The sequence below is a fragment of the Onychomys torridus genome, chromosome X (genome assembly GCF_903995425.1).
Source record: "Onychomys torridus chromosome X, mOncTor1.1, whole genome shotgun sequence".
Taxonomy (NCBI): Eukaryota; Metazoa; Chordata; class Mammalia; order Rodentia; family Cricetidae; genus Onychomys; species Onychomys torridus.
Window position 1 is genome coordinate 77055562 of NC_050466.1, and position 22636 is coordinate 77078197.

General features: G+C 40.3%; 1 protein-coding gene across 1 annotated transcript; it reads left to right on the plus strand.

Moving 5' to 3' along the window:
- Positions 1 to 1257: 1257 nt before the first annotated feature.
- On the plus strand, positions 1258 to 5484 carry Nr0b1 (nuclear receptor subfamily 0 group B member 1). The gene is made up of 2 exons (XM_036173948.1): positions 1258 to 2448; positions 4888 to 5484. Exons 1-2 carry the CDS (start codon positions 1278 to 1280, stop codon positions 5130 to 5132), a joined length of 1416 nt encoding a protein of 471 aa, XP_036029841.1. The 5' UTR covers positions 1258 to 1277; the 3' UTR covers positions 5133 to 5484.
- Positions 5485 to 22636: the final 17152 nt, after the last annotated feature.

Here is a 22636-nt window from a genome sequence, read left to right on the forward strand (position 1 = left end):
CCTTGAACTCACAGAGATCCAGGCAAATTTCTGCCTCTGGAATGCTGGGATTAAAGGCATGTCCTACCACTGCCTAACCTCTATGTTTAATATAGTGGCTTTTCTGTTCTCTGACCCCAGATAAGTTTATTAGAGTGAACAATATTTCGGGGAACACAATACCACCACAGGGGAATGGAAGAGAAAGAGGTCCCATACCAATTGGTGTGCTCTAATCCCCTTTCCTGTTCAGTAAGGTCAAAGGCTTGCACTCTTAAAGTTAGGAGGCTAGTGGATATAAGAATTAGCAAGTTACACAAAATTCACATGGTTGAATTGAGAGAGGCCCCTGGTCTCATGTCTGTGTGAGACTAGAGAAAGGAGGTTCTATGACAAATGCCAGCATTCAGGCTTTCTGATTCTGGTATTTGTCATTAGTATCTTAGGATGGTTGGGAACAGGAACAGTTATCTTTCTGCTTCTACAAAAGTATAAGAAGTTCTCACATTAGCAATCTTGTGGTTATTGTGTTTCCAAGATGCAGCTACAAGTGCATACTGTTTGTAGCGCTCCCAGCTCTGATCCAAGCATCTAGGGCAGAAGGAGTGATTGACTGAATTAAACTGAATATTTATTATTGCCAGCTTCCAACATTGATTTTCAAATTTAAGGTGCATATGTATAGCCTGGGGATGAATTTCATTAAAACTCACACTCAGGTAGTTTGGCTGGGGCTAGAGAGAAGGCATTTCAGCCTCCAGGTGTGATGCTTATGCTACTGATCTGTGGTCAACACTTTTCAAGGTCTTAGAAAATGAGAGCTCACGCTCCAAACATTACACAAAATGCAAGTTAGACAAATTGTAATCGTTCCATAAAAGTTTAGGAAGATGCCATAGAAATGGACTATTTTCCCGTTTAAGCACTTTTTCCTCCGATAAAAGGAATACATTAGACTTCGGAGTCCAGCAGCGAGAGTTGGAACAGAGCCCTAACTTGCTGCCCAGGTTCACTGCTCTCTTCTTCCCCAGGTAGGGGAAGGAGGGGTAGAGTGAGGAAGGGACGGACGGTCCAGGAGCTCCAGCGTTGAGATGTTCCCCTTGGATTTCCAGCTTCTAAGGAGTGTTTGACCTTTTGAACTTCCGAGGTCATGAGCACACAGATTCAAGCACAACGGCGCGTCCCCCTCTGCGCCCTTGTCCACGCGGGAGGAGGCGGACGCGCTTGCGTGCGCGCTCAGTATAAATAAGTCCCAGGCGGCGGCCACTGGGCAGAACGGGCTGCAGGAGCCTCGGGCCATGGCGGGTGAGGACCACCCGTGGCAGGGCAGCATCCTCTACAATCTACTGATGAGCGCGAAGCAGAAGCACGCAGCTCTGGAAGAGCCCAAGGTGCGCTTAGGGGCTCAGTGCTGGGGTTGCGCCTGCGGCGCTCAGCCCTTCGTGGGCAAGGAGGGACTGCCCGGCGGGCAAGCCATGTCCCTCCTGTACCGCTGCTGCTTTTGCGGGGAGAACCACCCGCGCCAGGGCAGCATCCTCTACTCTATGCTCACTAGCGCCAAGCAGTCAAGCGCAGTGACAGAGGCGCCCAGGGTGCGATTCGGAGCTCCGTGCTGGGGCTGCGCCTGTGGCAGCGCCGAGCCCCTGGTGGGCAGAGAGGGGCCGCCGGCCGGCCGGGCCCCCTCGTTCCTGTACCGCTGTTGCTTCTGCGGAGAAGAGCACCCTAGGCAGGGCAGCATCTTGTACAGCTTGCTCACTAGCGCCAAGCAGACGCACGTGGCTCCGGAAGCGCCCGAGGCACGTCGCGGAGGCGAGTGTTGTCAGCTGTCCTACTGTAAGCAGAGTGTGGGTGCCTCAGAGGGGCTGCAGAAAGCACAGGCCATGGCGTTCCTATACCGCGGCGGCTACGGGTGCGGTGATCAGCAGAGCAGCATTGCCTCTGGCACGCCCGGGAGCGCGGATCAAACGCCCGCGGCTCCGGAAGAGCAGCCCCGGGCCCCCTGGTGGGACGTCTCCTCTGGCGTGCAACGTCCGTTGGCACTCAAGAATCCACAGGTGGTGTGCGAGGCAGCGTCTGCTGGCCTGTTGAAGACACTGCGCTTTGTCAAGTACTTGCCCTGCTTCCAGATCTTGCCGCTGGATCAGCAGCTGGTGCTGGTGCGGAGCTGTTGGGCGCCCCTACTCATGCTTGAGCTGGCCCAAGATCACTTGCACTTCGAGATGATGGAGATCTCCGAGCCCAGCGTGCAGCAGAAGATGCTAACCACCAGGCGGCAGGAGACGGAGGGCGCGGAGCCCGCAGATGCCCAGGCCACAGAGGAGCCACAGACGGTGTTGTCCACAGAGGCTGGGCACCTGCCCTCAGCCGCAGCGGTCCAAGCCATAAAGAGCTTCTTTATCAAGTGCTGGAGTCTGAACATCGATACCAAGGAGTATGCTTATCTGAAGGGGACCGTGCTCTTTAACCCAGGTAAGCACGACAGCCTTGTGCACTGTCTCGCCAGGTCAGAAAAGCACCACCTCCGCACACAGGCACTTAGGAGTTTTCAGTGGCTATAGGGGTGTTGGAGCCCACGTGAGGCCTTGTGACAGATTCTGCGAAGCTGATGGACACATCCCGAATACCCCACCAAGTGGGTGAGCTTCTGCCGGAAACTCGGTACTGGATGGGGTGGGTGAGAAGTAAGCTTTTTACTTGGCCCTCTACTCTTATTATCTGCTGCTGCAGAAGTTTCTGCCTTTGTGGGACATGGCTCTTTCTTCCCTCTTTAGCTCTCCCTGAAGTCCACTAGCTTAACTTTTTTTTTTTTAAAGTGTTTGCTCATTTCACACAAGCTCTTCTTATTCCCGTTTTCCAAATTTGCCTTTAAGAAGAGCTTGTATTGGGGGTGGGTGGGGGGGTGGGGGGGGGGGGGGGTGATAAGTCTTCCCAAGCTCCTCCCCTAGGGAGTTAGGAGTTCAGCCCAGCCCAGATTCTGCAAGTCTGCAAACACAAGTGATTGAGGGGATTTTTTGAGGCCATCTGAGAACCAGTTTTCTCACTCTTTCAGCCAACTGTTAATCCTGCTCTATTGAGATTCAAAGTGGAGACCAGGTCTTAGCTTTCAGAGGTCGGTATTTCCAGTAGTTTCCCACTTTCCTTGATCCTGTTTCACATCCTTTGCCCCCCCCCCACACACACACTCCTCCTTCCCTCCCTCCTTCCCTCCTCATCCTGTCTCTGTCTTTCTCTCTCCCTCCCTCTCTTCCTCCCTCCTCCCTTCCTCCTTTCCTCCCTGTCCATCTGTCCTTCCCTCCCCTTCTCCCTCTCCCTCCCTCTCTCCTCCCTCTCACTCACTCTTCCTCTATTTTTTGAGTACTCTCTCAGTAGGCGTTTATCCTGCCAGATTGTGTTTTTAAACAGTAATGCACCCACATTTATGAACAATCTAACTTCTGTAAAACGTGTGGCCTCTTTCCTGATTACCTTTCTGTATCCCCTTGTCTTTATGTTTAAAACCTTATATATAATAAAGATACACAAAGTTTTCAGTTAATAATAAACAAATAAATGGGTTTTAACACAAGGAGATAAGGAAAAGATAAGGAGATATGTAAACTGTGGGATCCTTCTGCCATTTTTCTGCCTTTCCATTGAAGTTTTGTGTGGGTGGGCGGGTACAAGTAGGAGTGTAGCACGAAGATGTGAGGAGTTGGAAAGGAGGCAAACAAAACAGTATGCATGAGAATGCCACGAGGAAACCTCTTAGTTTGTATCCTAAAAGGAATTCTGAATGCAAAGCGGAACAGTTAGTTACTTTAAGGAGAGGGCCACGGACTGTGGAGTGAAATGGAATGGGTGCCTTCACAAATGCAGCTCGGCAAACGTATTTCGACCTGGAGGAACTTTCTCAGTGGGACATACACACAATCAAGTAGAGGTTCAAGCTTGAGTATCAGGATAGAAATAGAGAGGGAGGGTGTTCATGCACGGACTGTTGAAATCAGAATTCTAATCTACACAAGGTGTTTCTTTATTGTGTTCCTTTTTACAGTTTGATATTTGCCTATAATAGGAATGCTTCTTTTCTATCAGGATTATTATTTTTGAAGCATAATGCTCTTAAAATACTCTTCCATTGAATTTTGGTAGCAAAAGGAAGCAAAATTATATCATTATTGAAACCAAATCTGTTTCAAAATTGCTTTCGAATCATCTTACACTCTGTGATGTTTTTATGTTTATCTTTTATAAAACCTTTCAATGTCCCTAAGAGGATGCTTTAAAAAAAAAAAAAAAACAGACTTTTCTGTCAGTTCTTTTCTCCAAAAGAACCCTTTGGAACATTAGTGAGAATCATAATTTTTAACTTTTTTTTCCAATTTTCCAGTCATGGTTAGTGAGTAAAATATTAATCCTTAGCATTTAATTCATTAGGAACCTCTAGAGTAATATCAGCTTGAAGTCCAATAAGAGAAAACGCATGAGTTACAGTTTATAACTGACAATCAGTGTAAGTGTGGGAAAGAAAGACAAAATATGTGTAATCTGACAAAACTTCCTGTCACTGTCAGCTGGCATATTTCTCCTAGGTGTATTTCCCTTTTCACAGAGCATGAGCTGGACCTGTGATGAAGTCAGTTGCATTCTGTGTGTGTCGGCTCCCCGCCGGTGCTTCCTAAATGTGTGTGCACAAGCCTACTGAATATTCAATAGAAATGAGTGCACGTTCTTTCATTCTTCAAAGTGTTGCTTCTGAAAACTTAGGACTGTTGTTAGCATGTTATTCTTGCCACAGAAAACCCTTTTAACCAAGAAGCTTGCGCACTTTTTAATTGGGAAGCAACAAAAACAATGAATGTGGTCTAAAAATGTAAAGATCTCTGTGGTGAGCTGTTTAAAATAAAGAGATTTTTTTTCTACTTCCAGACCTGCCTGGCCTACAGTGCGTGAAGTACATCCAGGGCCTTCAGTGGAGAACTCAGCAGATCCTCAGTGAGCACATCAGGATGATGCAGAGAGAGTACCCGATCAGATCGGCTGAACTGAATAGTGCCCTTTCCCTGCTGAGATTCATCAGTACTGAGGCCATCACTGAACTCTTTTTCAGACCCATCATTGGTGCAGTCAGCATGGATGATATGATGCTGGAAATGCTCTGTGCAAACTTGTGAAAGCTTGTGGGCTACTCAAGTGCATTTTACTATAGAAGAAGGAGAAAACCTTAGCTGTAGGCAGAAGAGTACTAAATATTGTGAAAACAAACTTATTTGTATTTTTACATGCATAGTATATTTGTATTCAATTGAAGAAATACTTTAGTTACAGGCAGTGTAAAAGCCCCTCTGCTTCATACTGGTTCCTTGTAAAGGAAAGCATTTGCTAACAAATAACATACCTCCATATATCTTTAAGATCATGGTACTATGCTAACAAGCTAATTTCACAAATGTAACTTCTCTTTCCATTGACCCTGCCAAATAAAATTTATAATAATAAGTTTTAATAAAACTTAAGATATTAACCACTAATTTGACTGGAGAGAGTTTTCTTGGGGTTTATGTCTTCAATTTTTTTTAACCTAGCTAACATAACTGAAGGTAAGTTCATAAGTAACTCCATGAGATTTAATGTTACAGTATGTCAGTGCCAATGAAAAGTTATTTTGTCTAGATTCATTTTTACCTCCATTAACTGTATAAAAGATTGTCTTTGTTCCTAACTGAAACCTAAAAGGCAATCTGTGTTCTGAAAGTGAAAAAAATATTTTCATAGTTTGAATTTGCAATTTTCTGTATATAATTATTGATTTGACCTAAAGTTCCATAATAAGCCCACATTCTGTCAGGGGGCATCATCATTTCAAAAGTTCAACATGACCATAAAACCCTAATTATATCCCACCTTCTAGGTACTATGTTTAGATAACTCTGAAATTATACAATCCTGACATGTAATTATGAAGTTGCCTTCTGCAGCCCCTTCAAATGCAATCTAGAGAAATATTTCTTCCTTTTTGTGAAATAAAATTCAAGGTTATATAGCTCTATTTACTTAGAAGAAGCACTTTACCCATTAGTAATCAGCTAATCTAGTCCAATGTAATAATTCATTTCAAGGAGGCTTTTTTAAAATTGAGACAGGGTCTTACTCTGTAGCTAAGGTTTGCATAAACTCAGTATGTAGCCCAAGTTGTTCTCCAACTCACAGAATTATTCCTGCTTACCTTCCCAAGAGTTGGGATTATAGGTATATGCCACCGTGCCCACCTCAAGAAGAGTCTTAAACATCTTTATGTGAAGATCTTGTTAGCAACTTGTCAGGGTCAGGCACTCAGAGCAATATAGCAAGTGAAATTAATCATCTCCATGAACAATATTAGCAGTTAAATACATAATTATTTTATATGTGTTATAATATATGTGCCTATTATCAAGATGTTAGATAAGAAACTGGTAGCAGGTGTACTATCTGACTTAAAAGCAATGGTCAGTGTAATTATAATTTCAACATATCTACATTTCTAGTGCAATAAGGACATACATAGCCCAGCACATAGTTATATTCAAGGTTAAGAATTATTAAAGTGATAATAGTAAGGATATATAGCTTGGTCATAAGGGTAAAGCCACACAGGCAGAATGTGGAAGAATTCACAAGAAGGCTTCCTTTTGCTCTCTACCTCCCAGGAAGTATCACAGGGCATATTTTTCCCACAGCAAAGAAAACTCACAAGCGTATGTGCAACATTTCAATATTTCTTCTCCAAGAAACCCTTTAAGATTCAGAAAAGGAGTTATTTTTATTTTTTTATTGTGGCTAGTTATATAGGCTTCCTCTACCTAGCACACAGCAAAATTCCAAACATATAGAAGAAAAAGTGGTCAATGTGAAGCACTCTGCAAAAATTATTTAGGTAGAGAGTCACTCTTATAAGTTGGCAAAGTGGCAATGCTTCCTAAATTAATGCTCTCAGCTGTCAGCTCGGAGTCTACCTTTTCAGCAAGCCCTCCATCAGACAGCAATCAGGTGAAGTGCTCACTCCTTTTTGTGCATTCTGCCCCTCTGGCCCACCATCAGGATGTCTTTGAAGCAGTGGAACTACACAGTAGTATGAGAACCACCTGTAACGTTGATCCCATGCCCTTTAGGAGGCCCAGACTTAGCAGCTGAAGTAAATCCCATCAACTGAAATTTAAAGTTCTGCCTAAGATCGACCAGTGGCTTCTTACCCTTGTTTCCTTCTGAATCTTTTTTTTTTAAACCTGATTCCTCTCCTCTGTGACCAGTAAGTTGAAGTTGACCCGAGCACCTTCCAAGGCTGAGGCAATGACATGATAATTAGGGACCACATGTAAAATTCACAATCCCTAAGAGTTCATGTGGATCACAGCTTGCAAAGGTAGCATGGTTAATTTCCTTCTGGCAGAGGAAAAAGGTTCCAGAAGCAGTTTAAAAGTCATTAATGTCCTACTTGTTCCCAATGCCTACCTTGGAGACATCTTGTTTTTTGTTTGTTTGTTTTTCTTTTTCTTTTTCTTTTTCTTTTTCTTTTTACAAAATCAGCGTCCTACTCGTACTCCTAACTTCATGGGTTTTTTTTAAAACTGTTTCAGGCTTTTTTCACCCTGTCTTTTCATTTGGAAGAGAAACAAAGTAATTTTTCACCAAATAATACGTCAGTGCAGCTAGACTACAGCACATCTTGTGGACAGAGTTGTTACACATCTTGCCCCAAACTGCAGCTTTCAGCAGGAATCATGAGTTAGGAAAACAGTTGGTTTGTTGAGTGAAATACTCAGAATCCACAAGAAGTTCTAGCATCTATAACATTTTGTTGATATGATATCACTGAGCAACATCTTTAACTATTGACAACAGCTAGAAGATCGAATTCTTCCCATGGAGCCGGTACCTGCTTTTGGTTTAGCACAATTCTATGGTGAAATTGAACTAGCCCATAGCAGACAGCATCAAGTTTCAGGCCAGAAAATAGGATCCGTTTTTGTTTTGTTTTGTTTTGTTTTTCCAGCATCAGCAGACACTAGACATTGTAGGAAAAGATAGTTGGATGGCTAGTCCTAAGCACTATCTACCCTGCCAGTCTATATTGTCCATGTTGACCCATGTAAAAATGTGCGTGTCAGGGCAGACAACACTTAGCTTATGAGCATCAGATATCTGATTTCACTAAAGCATGTTTCTAAAAAGAAACAAACAAGTCATACTCCTATGAATTGTACTTTTAAAATTTCAATAATGTACCTCCATCTGAATGTTGGTTCAAGGTTTAGAGTACCTCAGATCCACAAAATACCAAGCATAATTATACAACATGGCTACCTGTGGCATAAAGAAAGGGAATTGTGTCTAATGATAAGTGGATACAGTGTGGGAACACACACCACACTAAAATATTATTTGGTGTAATAAGAAAGGAGAATCTATCCTGGGAATGGTGACTTGTACTACTTCTAAAACTTGAGAAGCTGAGGGAAATGGCAAATTTGAGACAAATCTGGACAACAAAGTGACTTCCAGATCAGCTTGGGCTACAGAATAAGGTCCACCCCCCAAAATTTAATGAGATCAAGGTGGGGAAGAATCTTCCATTTGCACTACATAAATAAGCTTTGAAAATACTAAATGAAATGAATCAGTGCAATTGTTAAAGGCAGAATACATATGAACAATAGGTAGATGGTGGTTATTAGAAGTTATCTGTTTTTGCCTTTATCCTTTTAAAAGATCTCTAAAAATTGATTAAGCTACTGAACATTTAGATTTTTCTCTAACAAACGGACTTCCTGTGTTCAAAGACTTCCACATGAAATGGATTTGGTGGCAACTAGATATATGAGATCATCAACTGTGAGGTATTGCAGTAGACTTGGCTCTGTGCTCTTCCAAGGTACAACAAGTTTCCACTTAATACTTAGATGCTAAATATCAGATATTAAAGGATAATGCCATCAGGATGAAATAATAAAAAGTATGTAGTGGGTAGCCATTCCAGCCTTGGCCTGGAAGTTCCAACCCCCATTGAGGCTTCGGTAATGATCACGCCCACAAGGCAGGGCTGAGAGAGGACGCTGAAGACCCAGGATCGAGAGGAGAGGCCTCTCTTGGTTCCAGGACCCAGGACGCTGGAGGTAGACCGAGCAGAGTTCTCCAGAGAACACCACCGGACTGCGCTATACCTTTCCCAGACCCTGCAACCTATCCCTTCATTTGTAAGTTACCCTTTGTAAACCTCCCTTTTAACTACGTGGAGTGGCCTGAATAATTTCACCAATAAAAGTATGTTTCACTTTTATTGTTAGTTCTTACTTTTCTGAATTTTTTTCTTTGCAGCTTTCTCTAATTGAAATGGCCACTGTAACTGGTAGGAAATTATAAGAATATGCCATTTTATATCAAACATTCAGATGCAATAGTCAGAAATAGAAAGCTGTGAATGAAAATTCCCTTCCTTGAATAATTGCACATCAATTCAAGTCACTAGTGGTCCGTTTGCCATTTGCAGGGTTCAGTCCGGGTGATAAAGCCAAGCTGCAATGCAAAGGAGGGGTGAGGAATGCTAGCAGCAGGCAGGCTGGAATCAGTGCCTAGAGTAGGTTTTCTGTGGCCTTTCTCTCCTTGTGCACAAAGAAAGAGGAGCGCAAAAAAAATAATAAACTCTTGGGCTGGAGAGATGGCTCAGTGGTTAAGAGCAATGGCTCTTCTTCCAGAGGTCCTGAGTTCAATTCCCAGCAACCACATGGTGGCTCACAACCATCTGTAATGAGATCTGGCGCCCTCTTCTGGCATGCAGGCAGAACATTGTATACACAATAAATAAATAAATCTTTCAAAAAAAAATAAACTCTTTGTCCTCATTTATTCTCTTCCTCTTCCCCTCACTTTAGGGAGAGTTAACATGCACTAAATCATGTGAAGGATTCAGAGTGCCAACTCTCCAGGGCATGGATCTATTTTTTCCTGATTTCCTAAGTCAACTATACCTGTGACCACAGGCAATAGTTCTGCTGCTGTTCCATACTACTACTCACATCCCAGAATTTCAGCATGCTCATCATCTTTGTCAGTCTTCAAATGACACTGGAGCTGTATTTAAAGAAGCAGGGTAATTCTATGAACCCCCGCTGCTGTCATCACTGGGTGGCTGTCCCCTTATTATCTTCAAATTAGGATGTTTTATAAGAAGGCTTTCAGCGCTCCACGTGTGCTTGTACTAAGATCTAAGATTTATCATGGAGTATGTTACAGGTTCATATCAGAGAAAGAGAGGCAGAACGCAGAAGAGTTCATGTGCTGGCATCCTGCTTTACTCTCCTGCCCATGCAGAGTCACATAGAATGAACTCTTCCCCTGGCAAGAAAAATGCATCAACCTATAAGTGATGAGTCTGTCTAGTGAAATCATTAGAGATTCTGAGTTTAGAGGGGCTTATAGAGGCCAACCACATCGGCACTCACTATCTATCATGTAACAAAGTTCCAGAGAGACAGAAAACAAGCAGGTGCTCAGTCCAAACTACCTGTGTGGATTCTAGACACTTTTATGAGTTAGGAAAGGAGTAGAGAACATCCGAATTAGAAGTTCCCAGATGTAAGGCAAGATCATGCATACTTGGACTTGCTATGGTATTCTCTGCCACGACTGCTGTGTTATATTTCCTGCATTTATAATTAAAGGATAGAAATCATCATTCAATTGAAGGGTAGTTAAAGTAAGTATTTTCCCACTTCATTTCACTCAATCTCTGACTTCTATTTACCATCTTCTTAGTGAAGAAGTACACTGATTACTGATTTAGAACCTATGAAATTCAGTATCTTTTTCCTCAGTGTCATAGTTCATACATCTAATTACAATGGGACATAAAAGAATTCTAACCATATCCATTCCACCACATTTTGCACTTCTACTGTTGATCTTTAATAATTCATTTTCACTTATGTGTATGTGTGTGTACAAATGGCCACAGAAACAAGAAGACTGTCAGATCTCCCGAAGCTGGAGTTATAGGGGGCTGCAAAGTATGGTTATGGGTTCTGAGAACCAAACTCTAGTCCTCCAGAACAGCAGCAAACACACCATAGAGTCCCCTGTTCTTCTGTTCTTACTTTCATATCTTGCTTCCTACCTTAGCAAATAGCCATGGGCTTGCAGACATCAAAAAGGAAGGAGTAAAAGGAACAGAACAATTCTTATGTGATTAATGTCAAACTTGTAGTTTCCTAGATCATGACATTTTTTTTTTGAGACAGGGTTTCTCTGTGTAATTTTAGTGGCTGTCCTGGATCTTGTTCTGTAGACCAGGCTAGTCTTAAACTCACAGAGCTCTGCCCGGCTCTGCCTCCCAAGTGCTGGGATTAAAGGTGTGCACCACCACCGGCTGGCTCATGACAAAACACGACAAAACTTTAAACTTGACCCTTCTTGTGTATGTTTTTAAAGTCTTCAGTCCTCCAGACAACTCATTTATCTAGGAAGGCATTCATTTGCTCTCTCTTCCACAATCTGGATATATGGCTCCCTCCCCCTTGGCAAATGCTAAGAGTACAGGCTGTACAATTCTTGTATCCATTTCATCTTGTACTGTTCTGTGGCCTCCCGGGCCTGTTTGTTTCTCTTTAGATTTCCTGAATCACACAATAGGCAACAGTGCCCCTCAAACTGAGGAGGACTCAAATGAACTCGTCAAGGTCCTTCTGTTGACATGATTGGAAAGTATCTATTGGATTCCACTTTGAGGTACCCTCAACATACAAACGGCTTTTTAAAAATATTCTTTCTTCCTTTGAGTCCCCAATCCCTTTATGTTTTTGTTGCGAATTAAGAATCATGTGAACTGGGACTAGAGAGATGGGTTGGAGATTAAAGCAGTGTACTGCTCTTGCAGAGTTCAGTTCCCAGAACCCGTATCTACTGAATCATAACTGCTATACCTCTGGTGCCAGGATGAATTATCATTGTGCCTCTTACTTCAATGGTCACTAAACTCACATGCATAGACATCTATGTGCGCTCATGAACACACACACACACACACACACACACACACACACACAGAGAGAGAGAGAGAGAGAGAGAGAGAGAGAGAGAGAGAGAGAGAGAGAGAGAATATTTTTAAAATATTTCTCTCTGTGTATATGCTATGGCTGTTAGCTTGGTGGTTTCATGGGACTCTTAAGAGTGAGAGTGGGTGTGACTCTTCCTCCTACTGTCCAGCCTCCATATGAGGGCTTTTGCCTTGTCATATTGTATCTTGTTTGGTCCTGTCTGGCTGTCATCTCTTGGAGGCCTGCTCTTTTGTCAAGAGGAAATGGAAGGAGAATGGATATGAGGAGGGGTGAGGTGGTGGAGGATGAGAAGAGTGGAGGAAGGGAAACAGTGGTTCGAATGTATTGTATGAGAGAAAAATCTATTTTCAATCAAAATTATGTAAACTTTATAGCTCCTACATCATGACCTCAACACTCAATTAGAATCATATTTTCTCTGTGCCTCAGGGGGAATTTGCAATCAAATCTTGTAACATCCTGTTACTAATGTGCTTTAATTAACATTATTTTGATAAATACTGAAAATTTGAACCACATATAGCTGTAATGATTTCAATCTTCCTTCATCTATATTAAATTTGACTCTTATCTTCTCATCTATATTTTAAAACTCTTATTTATAGAATAATAAAGGCAAAGCTCAATAAAATATTCACACCTTTCACAAACAGTGCTATGGGTAAACTAAAATGGCAAAACTTTGTAACTTCACTGTTGGCTGACTGGCAGCAATGCACGAGGAGACTACAAATGCCCTTTCATCAGATGGTGGGAGAAAGTCTGCATCCCATGCAGAGAAAGACCAAACTATTTAAAATTTCCTTGGAAATTGGAAACCATCAAATCAGTAAATAAGTTACATACATGAACAAAAATTGTGCCTCATAAAACTAAAAATCTTCTGTGTACATAAACAACCAACCAGGTGAACAGGAATCCCACAGAATGAAGAGAATCTTCAACAGTTATACATCTGTCAGAGGACTGATATCTAGAATATATAAAGAGTTAAGAAAAACCAAACAGTCAAAATCAAAACAACAACCCATTCTAAGAATGGGCTTGGGATCTGAACAGAGAGTTTACAAAAGCAGAAATAAAAAATGACTAAGAAATGTTTCAAAAATGCTCGTCCTCCCCAGGATTTAGGGAATTGTCAATCCAAACTTTAAGATTTCCTCTTACCCCTGTCATAATGGCAAAGATCAACAAAACAACCTTAACAAGTGCTGGAGAGGATGTGGTGAAACAGAACCCTCATTCACTCTTGGTGGGATTGCAAACTGTCATGGCTACTCTGTAAGTCAGTGTGGACAATTCTCAAAAGGGGAAAAATAAATCTACCCTACAAGCCAGTCACATCACTCGTCAGCATGGCAGCATATACTTAAAGGACTCAACAGATACTTGCTCAGTAGTAGTAGAAATGGAAACAGTTCAAACGCCCTTCAGTTGAGGAATGAATTATGAAAATTTGGTACAAATACACTATGAAACACTATTCAGCTGCAAAGATGGATGAAATCATGAAATTTGCAGGCAAAGGAATGGAACTAGAAAAGATCATATTGAGTGAGGTAACCTAGACTCAGAAAAATAAACATCACATGTTCTCTCTCGTCTGAGTTTCTTAGCTCAAGTAAAGGAAAAAATGACTATTGTAGTGGAAAAGAAGGGAGCAGTAGGGAGGAAAATCGTAGGATACAAGTGCTCTAAAGGGGGAGATGAGAAAAGCTAGGGGAACTAATTAGGGAGAAGAGAGGAAAATAAATAAATACAGACAAAGGAAGGGAAGGGGTGAAATAATAGTGAAGATATCTGGAAAAAATAAGGAATCATGCCAGTAATTGTTTAGCTAAAAATACCTACAATACTTCTAAGTATGTATATGCATAAACAAATACAGTTTAAATGAAATTTTCTCATCTGTTCTGGCAGTTCTCCTTTTTGTTAGCCACAGACTAACAAAAACCTTACACTAGGCACGAGAATCCTTCTTTTGAGTTGTTGGTCAGGGTTGTTCAAGGGACTCCCAAAATGCTGCAGGCTACTGCTGCTGTGCCCAGAGGTTGAAGGCAAGTCCCTATTGCTGAAGACACCATGCACTTGAGACACAAGACACAGATGACCCCAGCTAGATCTGACCTGAAAGCCTCCTCCCAGAAGACTGGCTTTTTTTGATACCAGAAATCACTATATGAGATTCCAAAGGAGGGAAGCAAACAACAGTGCTATGAAGCTGTGACGCCTATGAGCCACAGCAATGGCCAGCATGGCACAATAACCCCAAGGTACAATGGTGGCGCATATAGAGTGATGGCAACGGAAATCTCTACAATTGTTCTTAAGGCCTATTCAACAAGAAAGAACTCATGCCTGGTACTAGAAAACTAGTCAAATACTCAGGACTTGTGAATGCACGGGTCTTGGAGGAGAACCTACAACCGCCACTTTACTCATGTCAACTATGTTCTCAATTTTATCCTTATACACACAGATAAGTGGAGTTCTCACCATTCATTAAAGAAACTTCGCTTTGAAACAGAATGAGTTCTATTACAGGAAACCACAGCCAAGCAAAATGCAGAGTCATAGAGCTCAGTTCCAAAGAACATATGTACAAAACATTCTCCCACCTAAACTCAGGGAACACTGCAGAAGTGGGGACAGAATGATTGCAAGAGCCAGAGAGGGTCAGGGAGTCTTCTGTGAGAGTGTGTCTCCTAAGAATGTCAGAAGCTATGCTCATAAAGTCTCACCAACATGAGTGCTTAAACCAAACCTAAAAAAGGACACCTACTGATATGCTTATGTGCAAAGAACTACAACCAATTAAGGAATTCTGAGAGTGGGAAAATAGTATTCCACAGGGAAGAGCACACAAATTGGTTATCCAATACCAAATGGTCAGCCCTAAAAACATATACATACAAGTAACATTATGCAGACTGAATAGGTTGTATTTATATATTTAGAAATTTGTATACACATTCTCTCTCTCTCTCTCTCTCTCTCTCTCTCTCTCTCTCTCTCTCTCTCTCCACCTACCCCCCCCACATCACACACTGTTGTCCAGTTGTTCTACAGAAGCTAAATGGGAATAAGCACATTTGTGATGTTTTATGGAATAATATGACACACGTTTTAAATTTTTTAAATACCTGGGCAAACACGATGTTGCAGTGCACACAGCTTCTAAATCAGAAATGGTGATATATGACCCTTTTCAGAGCTTCGGTATTTGCACACAGGTTTACTTGAGGAAGCGTAAAATATAATATGCATCTAATTGTGTTTTATTTTTACCAGATCATCTTAATTTAAAAAATGAAGTTACATTAAATAAATGATATTCAGTTTAAAAATAACAAACAAGTTCTAAAAAACACATTTCTATCATGTTGAGTCAATTATTTTCATTGCCCTCAGGTTTAGCTTTTTACTTGTACTACTTTAGTGACAAGCCTTGTTTACCTAAGGACTCTGGAATCATTTCATGCTTCAGTTCATAAAGGTAATTAATGCTAGGATTTAGACATTTAGAAACACACGTGGAGGATTTAATAACATTGATGCAATTACAATGTTTTAAGTAGTTTTTTCTTTTCTTACCTCCACAAAATAATTGTAATACAATCTGATACTACTATTTTCATTGCTGTTTAAATTATAAACAAATGAATTGTCAAAATGGAAACTGCAGGCCAGTTCAAATTAGGCATAACTTACAGAACATTAAAACACAAGAACCTTGCTGCTTTTTTTCCCCGATACAAAACAAAAATGATTGCTTTCAATTAGCCCAAAACTCACTCAAACATACATCTTGTAAAATACTATGAGTCATTTATTTAGGAGTCTTTCCGGAGTCAACATTTAAACAGTAGATAAACCCCTTACATGCTATTGGCCTGATTTAATCTGTGTTCCCACAAATAACATGAGAATGGAAGTTTTTAATGCTTGCACAAGACAAAGAAACAAAGTAGTAAACAAAACCCAATGAAATGAAATTCCCATGCCACTATGTAGCTTTTAATTTTAACACAGTATTATGGTATCTCTGTATTGGTCACAATCAATCTGGTTCCTTGCGAATACTGTGGATATATTACTTTTGAATTAAATCATTTTTGGAAGGGGCATCATGTTTTTTTAACCTCATCTTTGTACATACCATTCCTTATTGTCTTATTAATCTCTGTTATTCATTTGAATAATCTAGATTTCCTTTACTATATCAGTTGTTTTAAATAGAAGGTAAGTCATAAAAAAATGTTGATAATTACATAAAAATTTTGGACACTGTACTAGTTATCACTGTGACAAAAATACCTGACAGAAGCAATTTGAGAGGGAAAAGAATTATTTTGGTTCATGGATTCAGTACATAATACGTGGGGAATCGTGGCTGAGCAGCATCATTTCTAAAGGTGAAAGTGCATAGTAGAGACTCATCACATGGCTGAGGAGAGGATGCACAAAAGGCAGATTCAAACCAGGGACAGGTATGACCTTACAAGGCCCACCCCCAGCCAGGCCCCACCTCCTAAAGGCTCCATAGCCTTCAAATTAGTGAAACAGGCTGGGAATTGGATGTCCAAAACAGAATCCCGTGGAGAACATTTCACATGCAAAGTCTAGTGCATTCAGAAGTTAGATTCTTCATATATGAGAAGGTGTCGGTTAGGAATTTCTCCATCTTTTTCATTTTCTTGTAATATGAGAAGTACAATTGCCACAATGTTGGTTGCAACCAATGACATGTCTTAAGGGAGCACTGCAGAATCGAAACATCAGGAACATTCTGGTCCTTTTTTCTTTCTATTTATTTATTATTTTATATGTATGAGTACTTTGCCTTCATGTCTATGTACCATGTGCATGCAGTGCACTCTGAGGCCAGAAGAGAGTGACAGATCCCCTGCACTGGTGTTAGAGATGGATGTTAGCTGCTATTTGGCCAAAGGCCTCTACAAAAGCAATGAGTGCTCTCAACTGCTAAGCCATCTCTCAAGCCTACAATCATGCAGCACAGGAACCTGTATGTGTGTATGTGTGTGTGTGGGGGAGGGTGCGGGGATTATGGAGCCAGGTGCTAGTAAAGATGGCCCTGAGGGAAAGTTAGAGGGTGGAACCCAAGTTGTTTACAAAAAATATGATTGGAGCTTTAGGTCAAGAAAGATGATGTCACCTACTTTGGAGTACACAGTCTGCTAGATCAATTAACTCGGCTTGAGCAATCCTTTCCTGAATCATTCCAGTGGAGATGAATACTGAGAACAATGTGTATGAGTAATAGTGTTTGTCAATAAAACACTAACTTTTCTTATTTAAAAAAAAAAAAAAAGATGATGTCAGTACATGATTCCCTCATGGACAACACTGTAAATACTGTAGAGTAGACACATGATTGGGTAACCTTCAAGCTGATTGGCCCAATGGGACATTTACCCCCACCCCCAACCTTGTTTTCTTTGTGCTTTAAAAGAGCATGCTGTTTTTAAATAAACTAGTCCTTGCCTGACTTGGCGCCCCACTGCGTCTTATTGTCTCCCAGAAAAAGGGAGGCTGGGGAAGAGGCCAGCTGCAGGCGTACTTACCTTTCCTGGGTTCCAGGTCGTCCCTTCTCAGGAGACTTAAGTTCCTTGTGGGGCAGGCCCGCACACCTGTATCAGCTTTCCATAGTCAGACTCTTTCAGGAGACATCAGTCTTGACAGAATTAGCTGTTAATTTACTGGTACAATTTCTACTTTCTTGCCCTAAATAACCAGGACAGCTTCTTTTAGAACTTGCTATTCTCATACACTTTTTGGTTTTTGTTAGTCACTTTAGCTTAATCTTTGTTCAAAATACTGGTGATGAAACTGGAGAGATAGCTCATAGGTGAAGAGTGCTTACTGTTCTTCCAGAGGACCTAAGTTCATTTCCCAGCACCAAGTTGTGCACCCCCCCCAATCTGTAACTACATATCAGACACCTTCTTTAGGTCTCCATAATCACCTTACAGACACATGTCCACATAAATGAAAACAAAATAGATCTTTACAAAGATACTGATGCTGTTTCTTTTCCTCAGACGACACTGAGTAACTAAGATATAGATTTTATTCTACATAATCAGATTTTTTATTGACAAAGCTAACACAGTATAATAGAAAATACAAAGCAAAACATGATCAGTAAATATCCAGTTGTACTTTTATTTATGAAAATTAATGTCAGGTCCACTTTAAGAGACATTACCTAAATAGTGAGGTGTGGTGGTGTAAGCCTGTAATCCCTGCACTTGAAAAATAGAAGCAAGAGGGTCCGGAATTCAATACCAGCCTTTGCTACAGGAGACACCATTTCAAAAATTGTAACCTAACATCAGTTAGCTTTCATGAATAGTAAAAACAATGAGAAATTACTTACAAGAAGGAGACTGAAAGCCAGAGCCATAGATTTTTTTTCAGTATGAGATGTGTAAGGTTATGTAGAGCAGTAATTTGGGCAAGACAAACAAACAGAAGGAAAAGAGCCCATGAGAAGGCACAAGGATCGAGACTTACTCTTCTGCACAGTCAGGAATCCCACAAAAACACTAAATGGAATAATTGTAGATCAGTGTCTTCAGCGGTCATCAACAGAGAAGCTTCTTCCTGTACCAGATGGAAACCAAGACAGCCACCTACAGCCAGACATCACTCAGAGAGTGATCAGGCCTTGGAATATAAAGTCCTAACTAGTATGTCTCCATAAAATCCCTCCCCTGAGGAACCTTGAGGAAGATTATAAAAGCCAAAGGACTTGGAGAACACGGAAAAAAAACAAGGCCTTCTAAATCCACATGATCAAAGCTCCTATGAACTCACAGAGACAATGGCAGCATGCATGTGCAGGGCCTGCACGAGTCTGTACCAGGTCCCTTGTGTATATATTATGGCTTCCATTTAAGTAATACTTTTATTTATTTTTTTAAATTCATCTTCTGTACAATATATTTTGATCATATCTATCAGTCACTTCCTTTATCTAACTCTTCTTAGTGCTCCCTGCCCATCTCTCTCTCCCAACTTCATCTCCTTTCAAAGTGTTATTAATAAACTCTGAGAGCTATTAGCACTGCCCAGGCATGTCTGGATGTGGGGATAGCCATTGGAGACTTTCAGTTTTTCTATTTTTTTCTGTAACCAGAGAAAACTTAAGGTGAAAGGGTGAATAATTCTGAAAAAATGTAAACAGAGATATGATTTGGAAAATATTTAGATACATGTCTCATGCTGGTATTGTTTGACTAGTAGATATCATTTGTTCACAAAGGACTGCCAAACTGGTGAATGACAAAATTATTGGCCCTAGACCATTTTGATCAGATACTTTGACAATGATATATTGATGGCTGTCGTTATCATTTTCTTCACAGAGGATGTTTACTATTTATTATAGATTACTTCCTTAGTACACACACACACACACACACATGCATAAAATATGAAATTTTCAAAGAATAAAAAATAGTATTTAAAATTCTTTGTATTTTTTATTGTGGTTATAATCCAAATTTTGTGGTTAAAACCCTCCATATTAACTATCAGCAGGTGAGTTTATAGGACCATCCGGTGTGTGTGTGTGTGTGTGTGTGTGTGTGTGTGTGTGTGTGTGTGTGTGTGATGGTGACTTAGGGTGGGTGGGAGAGAGGAAGGGAGGGAGGGAAGGAGGGAGAGAGAGAGAGAGAGAGAGAGAGAGAGAGAGAGGGAAAGAGAGAGAAAGAGCTAGGCATATTCAGAGTTAAATCCGATGTTACAAAATCCTGCAAGAGGCTTTTCAATGTTTAGCATCACACTCTCTCAAAAATACAATGTACAAAATCATAAATAAAAGTTGTTTCTCTCCTTCATCAAACTTGCACTCCCCTCCCCAACATATTTGCAGATATATTTTTTTGTCTAGCAACTTGAAATATAAATCAGAGGCTTTTGGATCATTTTCTAGGGACTATGAAACAGCAAATAATTAATGTCTCTTTTCTTTACCTGAAAATTTTTAAGTCATCAATTAAAATGTTCAGAATAAATCCCATTTTGCTTATAACAATCAGCATACAAAAATAAGTAACTTTTCTATACCAAAACAAAAAATTCATTGAGGATGAAATCAGAACAGGCTGGACATTTATCTCAGTGATAGTTTGATTGGCTTGTGTGAAGCTCTGGGTTCAATTCCTAGTGCTGAGAAATAAAGAGAGAGAGAGAGAGAGAGAGAGAGAGAGAGAGAGAGAGGGAGGGAGGGAGGGAGGGAGGGAGAGAGGGAAGGAAGGAAGGAACGAAGGAAGGAAGGAAGGAAGGAAGGAAGGAAGGAAGGAAAGAAAGAAAGAAAGAAAGAAAGAAAGAAAGAAAGAAAGAAAGAAAGAAAGAAAGAAAGAAAGAGGCCAGACATGGTGGTACATGTCTTTAGTCCCAGCACTCGGGAAGCAGCAGCAGGCAGATCTTTGAGTTTGAGGCCAGCCTGGTCTACAGAGAAAGTTCCAGGACAGTCAGGGCTATGTAACTGCCAAGAAAAAAATAAAATAAAACCCTGTTAACAGGCAAACAAAAACAAAGACAAAAAAAGAAAATTTTACTCACTATTAATATCCCAGAATAAATCTAACTAAGGAGGAGAATGGTCTCTTTCATCAAGAACTATAGAGCATTAAAAGAAATCATTGAAGACATTAGAAGACAGAAAGACCTCCATATGGAAAGACCTATGCAAATGGATTGAATGAATTAATAGAGTGGCTATGTTCCTGAAAGCAACCTAGACAGATCCAACACTATCCCCATCCTCATTCCCATGAAAATGCCATAAGAAAACCTGCTACTTTGTAAGTGAGTAAAGAATATAAATTTTTAAAGTAAGCAGATTAAAACATAATCACAACACTTTCCCCTTTCCCTTTCTCTCCTCCAACTCATTCCATGCCCCTCCTTCTCAAGTTATAAATGTATTAAAAAGAAAAAAACTACCTGGAGTAAGTGCGAAGGGTAGGACTAAGTCTTTCATGGGCCCATCATACTAGTTGAGTCAACTCGAAAATGAATATGCTAGACCTAAAATGGGCAGCTTTCCTTTTGCCACCATGGTAATACTGGTAAGTTGTAGATCGCTACTAAAACAGACAATTTGTCTCAGGGAAAGTTGGTTGAATGTCTGGAATTTAACAAAACAAATAAAGCTCCAAATTAAGAAAAAAATGCAAGATAGATAAAAATAGGTAGAAAAATGTTTGGAAAATTTCATTAAAAAAAATCCATGACATACTCCATCCACTAGGTCTTGGAAATGCTTCTGAAATTCATATAGAAGCACAGAAAAACCCAAGTAACCAAATAAATCCTAAGTAAAAAGAGCAATGCTGGAGGTATCATACCAGATTTTAAGTTATAGTATAGAACCATAATATCAAACCCAGCATGGTATTGGGCCCTCAATTGTAATATCGACCAGTTGAATACAAGAAAGCACCGAGGATTAAACCAATGAAGATATGCCCTCTGATTCAGTGCAAAAGTGGCAAAAATACACTGGAAGAAAAAAGGGCCTTTTAAACAAGTGGACCTGGGGAAATTGGTTATCTAAATGAGTAAAATTAGATCACTATCTCTCACCAAGGTCAAAGCAAAATGGATCAATTTTTTTTTTTCAAATTAACTTTTATTTGAAATTACTCTTCCCCACATGAATTTTAGGATCCTATCCTATACAATAACCCATGAAACCAATAACCAACCAATACCAAAATTTCTAACAGCAAGTTATACAATTGTTCTAGGTAATAAATAAAGGTGATTATGGGAATACTTAAGTTTCTATCAATTTAACATAAAAATCACACTTTAAGTTTATAAGGTTTAACATGTAACTTCAAATATAACAAATTTTATAGGAATCTACAAGCTTTTAATTCCTAAAAGGTGACTTAACTTTTTAGGTTCAAAGTTACATTCTTCATATTTTTCTCCTACAGCTTCAAACTTTGTACACTCAACTAATCGACTGTTCCATGCCACTCCAGACACACTTGACATGACTGATCTACTTAAAGTGTTATGTATCTTTCCCCAAAGAAGGATAAAAAGCAGTTTGTTGTAACTGCAGATTTCTTTCTTTCTTTTTTTTAATTGCATTCTTTTTTTAGATGTATTTATTTATTATGTATACAGAGGAGGGCGCCAGATCTCATTACAGATGGTTGTGAGCCACCATGCGGTTGCTGGGAATTGAACTCAGAACCTCTGGAAGAACAGTTGGTGCTCTTAACCTCTGAGCCATCTCTCTAGCCCATAACTGCAGATTTCTAATAAAAGGACATCTACTACAATATCCATCACAAAAGCTTTCAAAAGATCATTTCTTTCCTCATAGTAAAGGCAGAGAAGAACCAAAGTCTAACACTAGGCTCCTTTTTACTCAGATGTTCAAGGACTTAAATGACAATTACACCTTTAAGAGTATAACAAAGGGTGGAAACAGCAACACAACTGGCCACACTATAGATGAAATAAATCAGGTTTTTGTTTTGTTTTTAGGACTAAAAAGCATTGGAAGCTTGGAAATCCAGAATCAAAGAGGGGGGAAG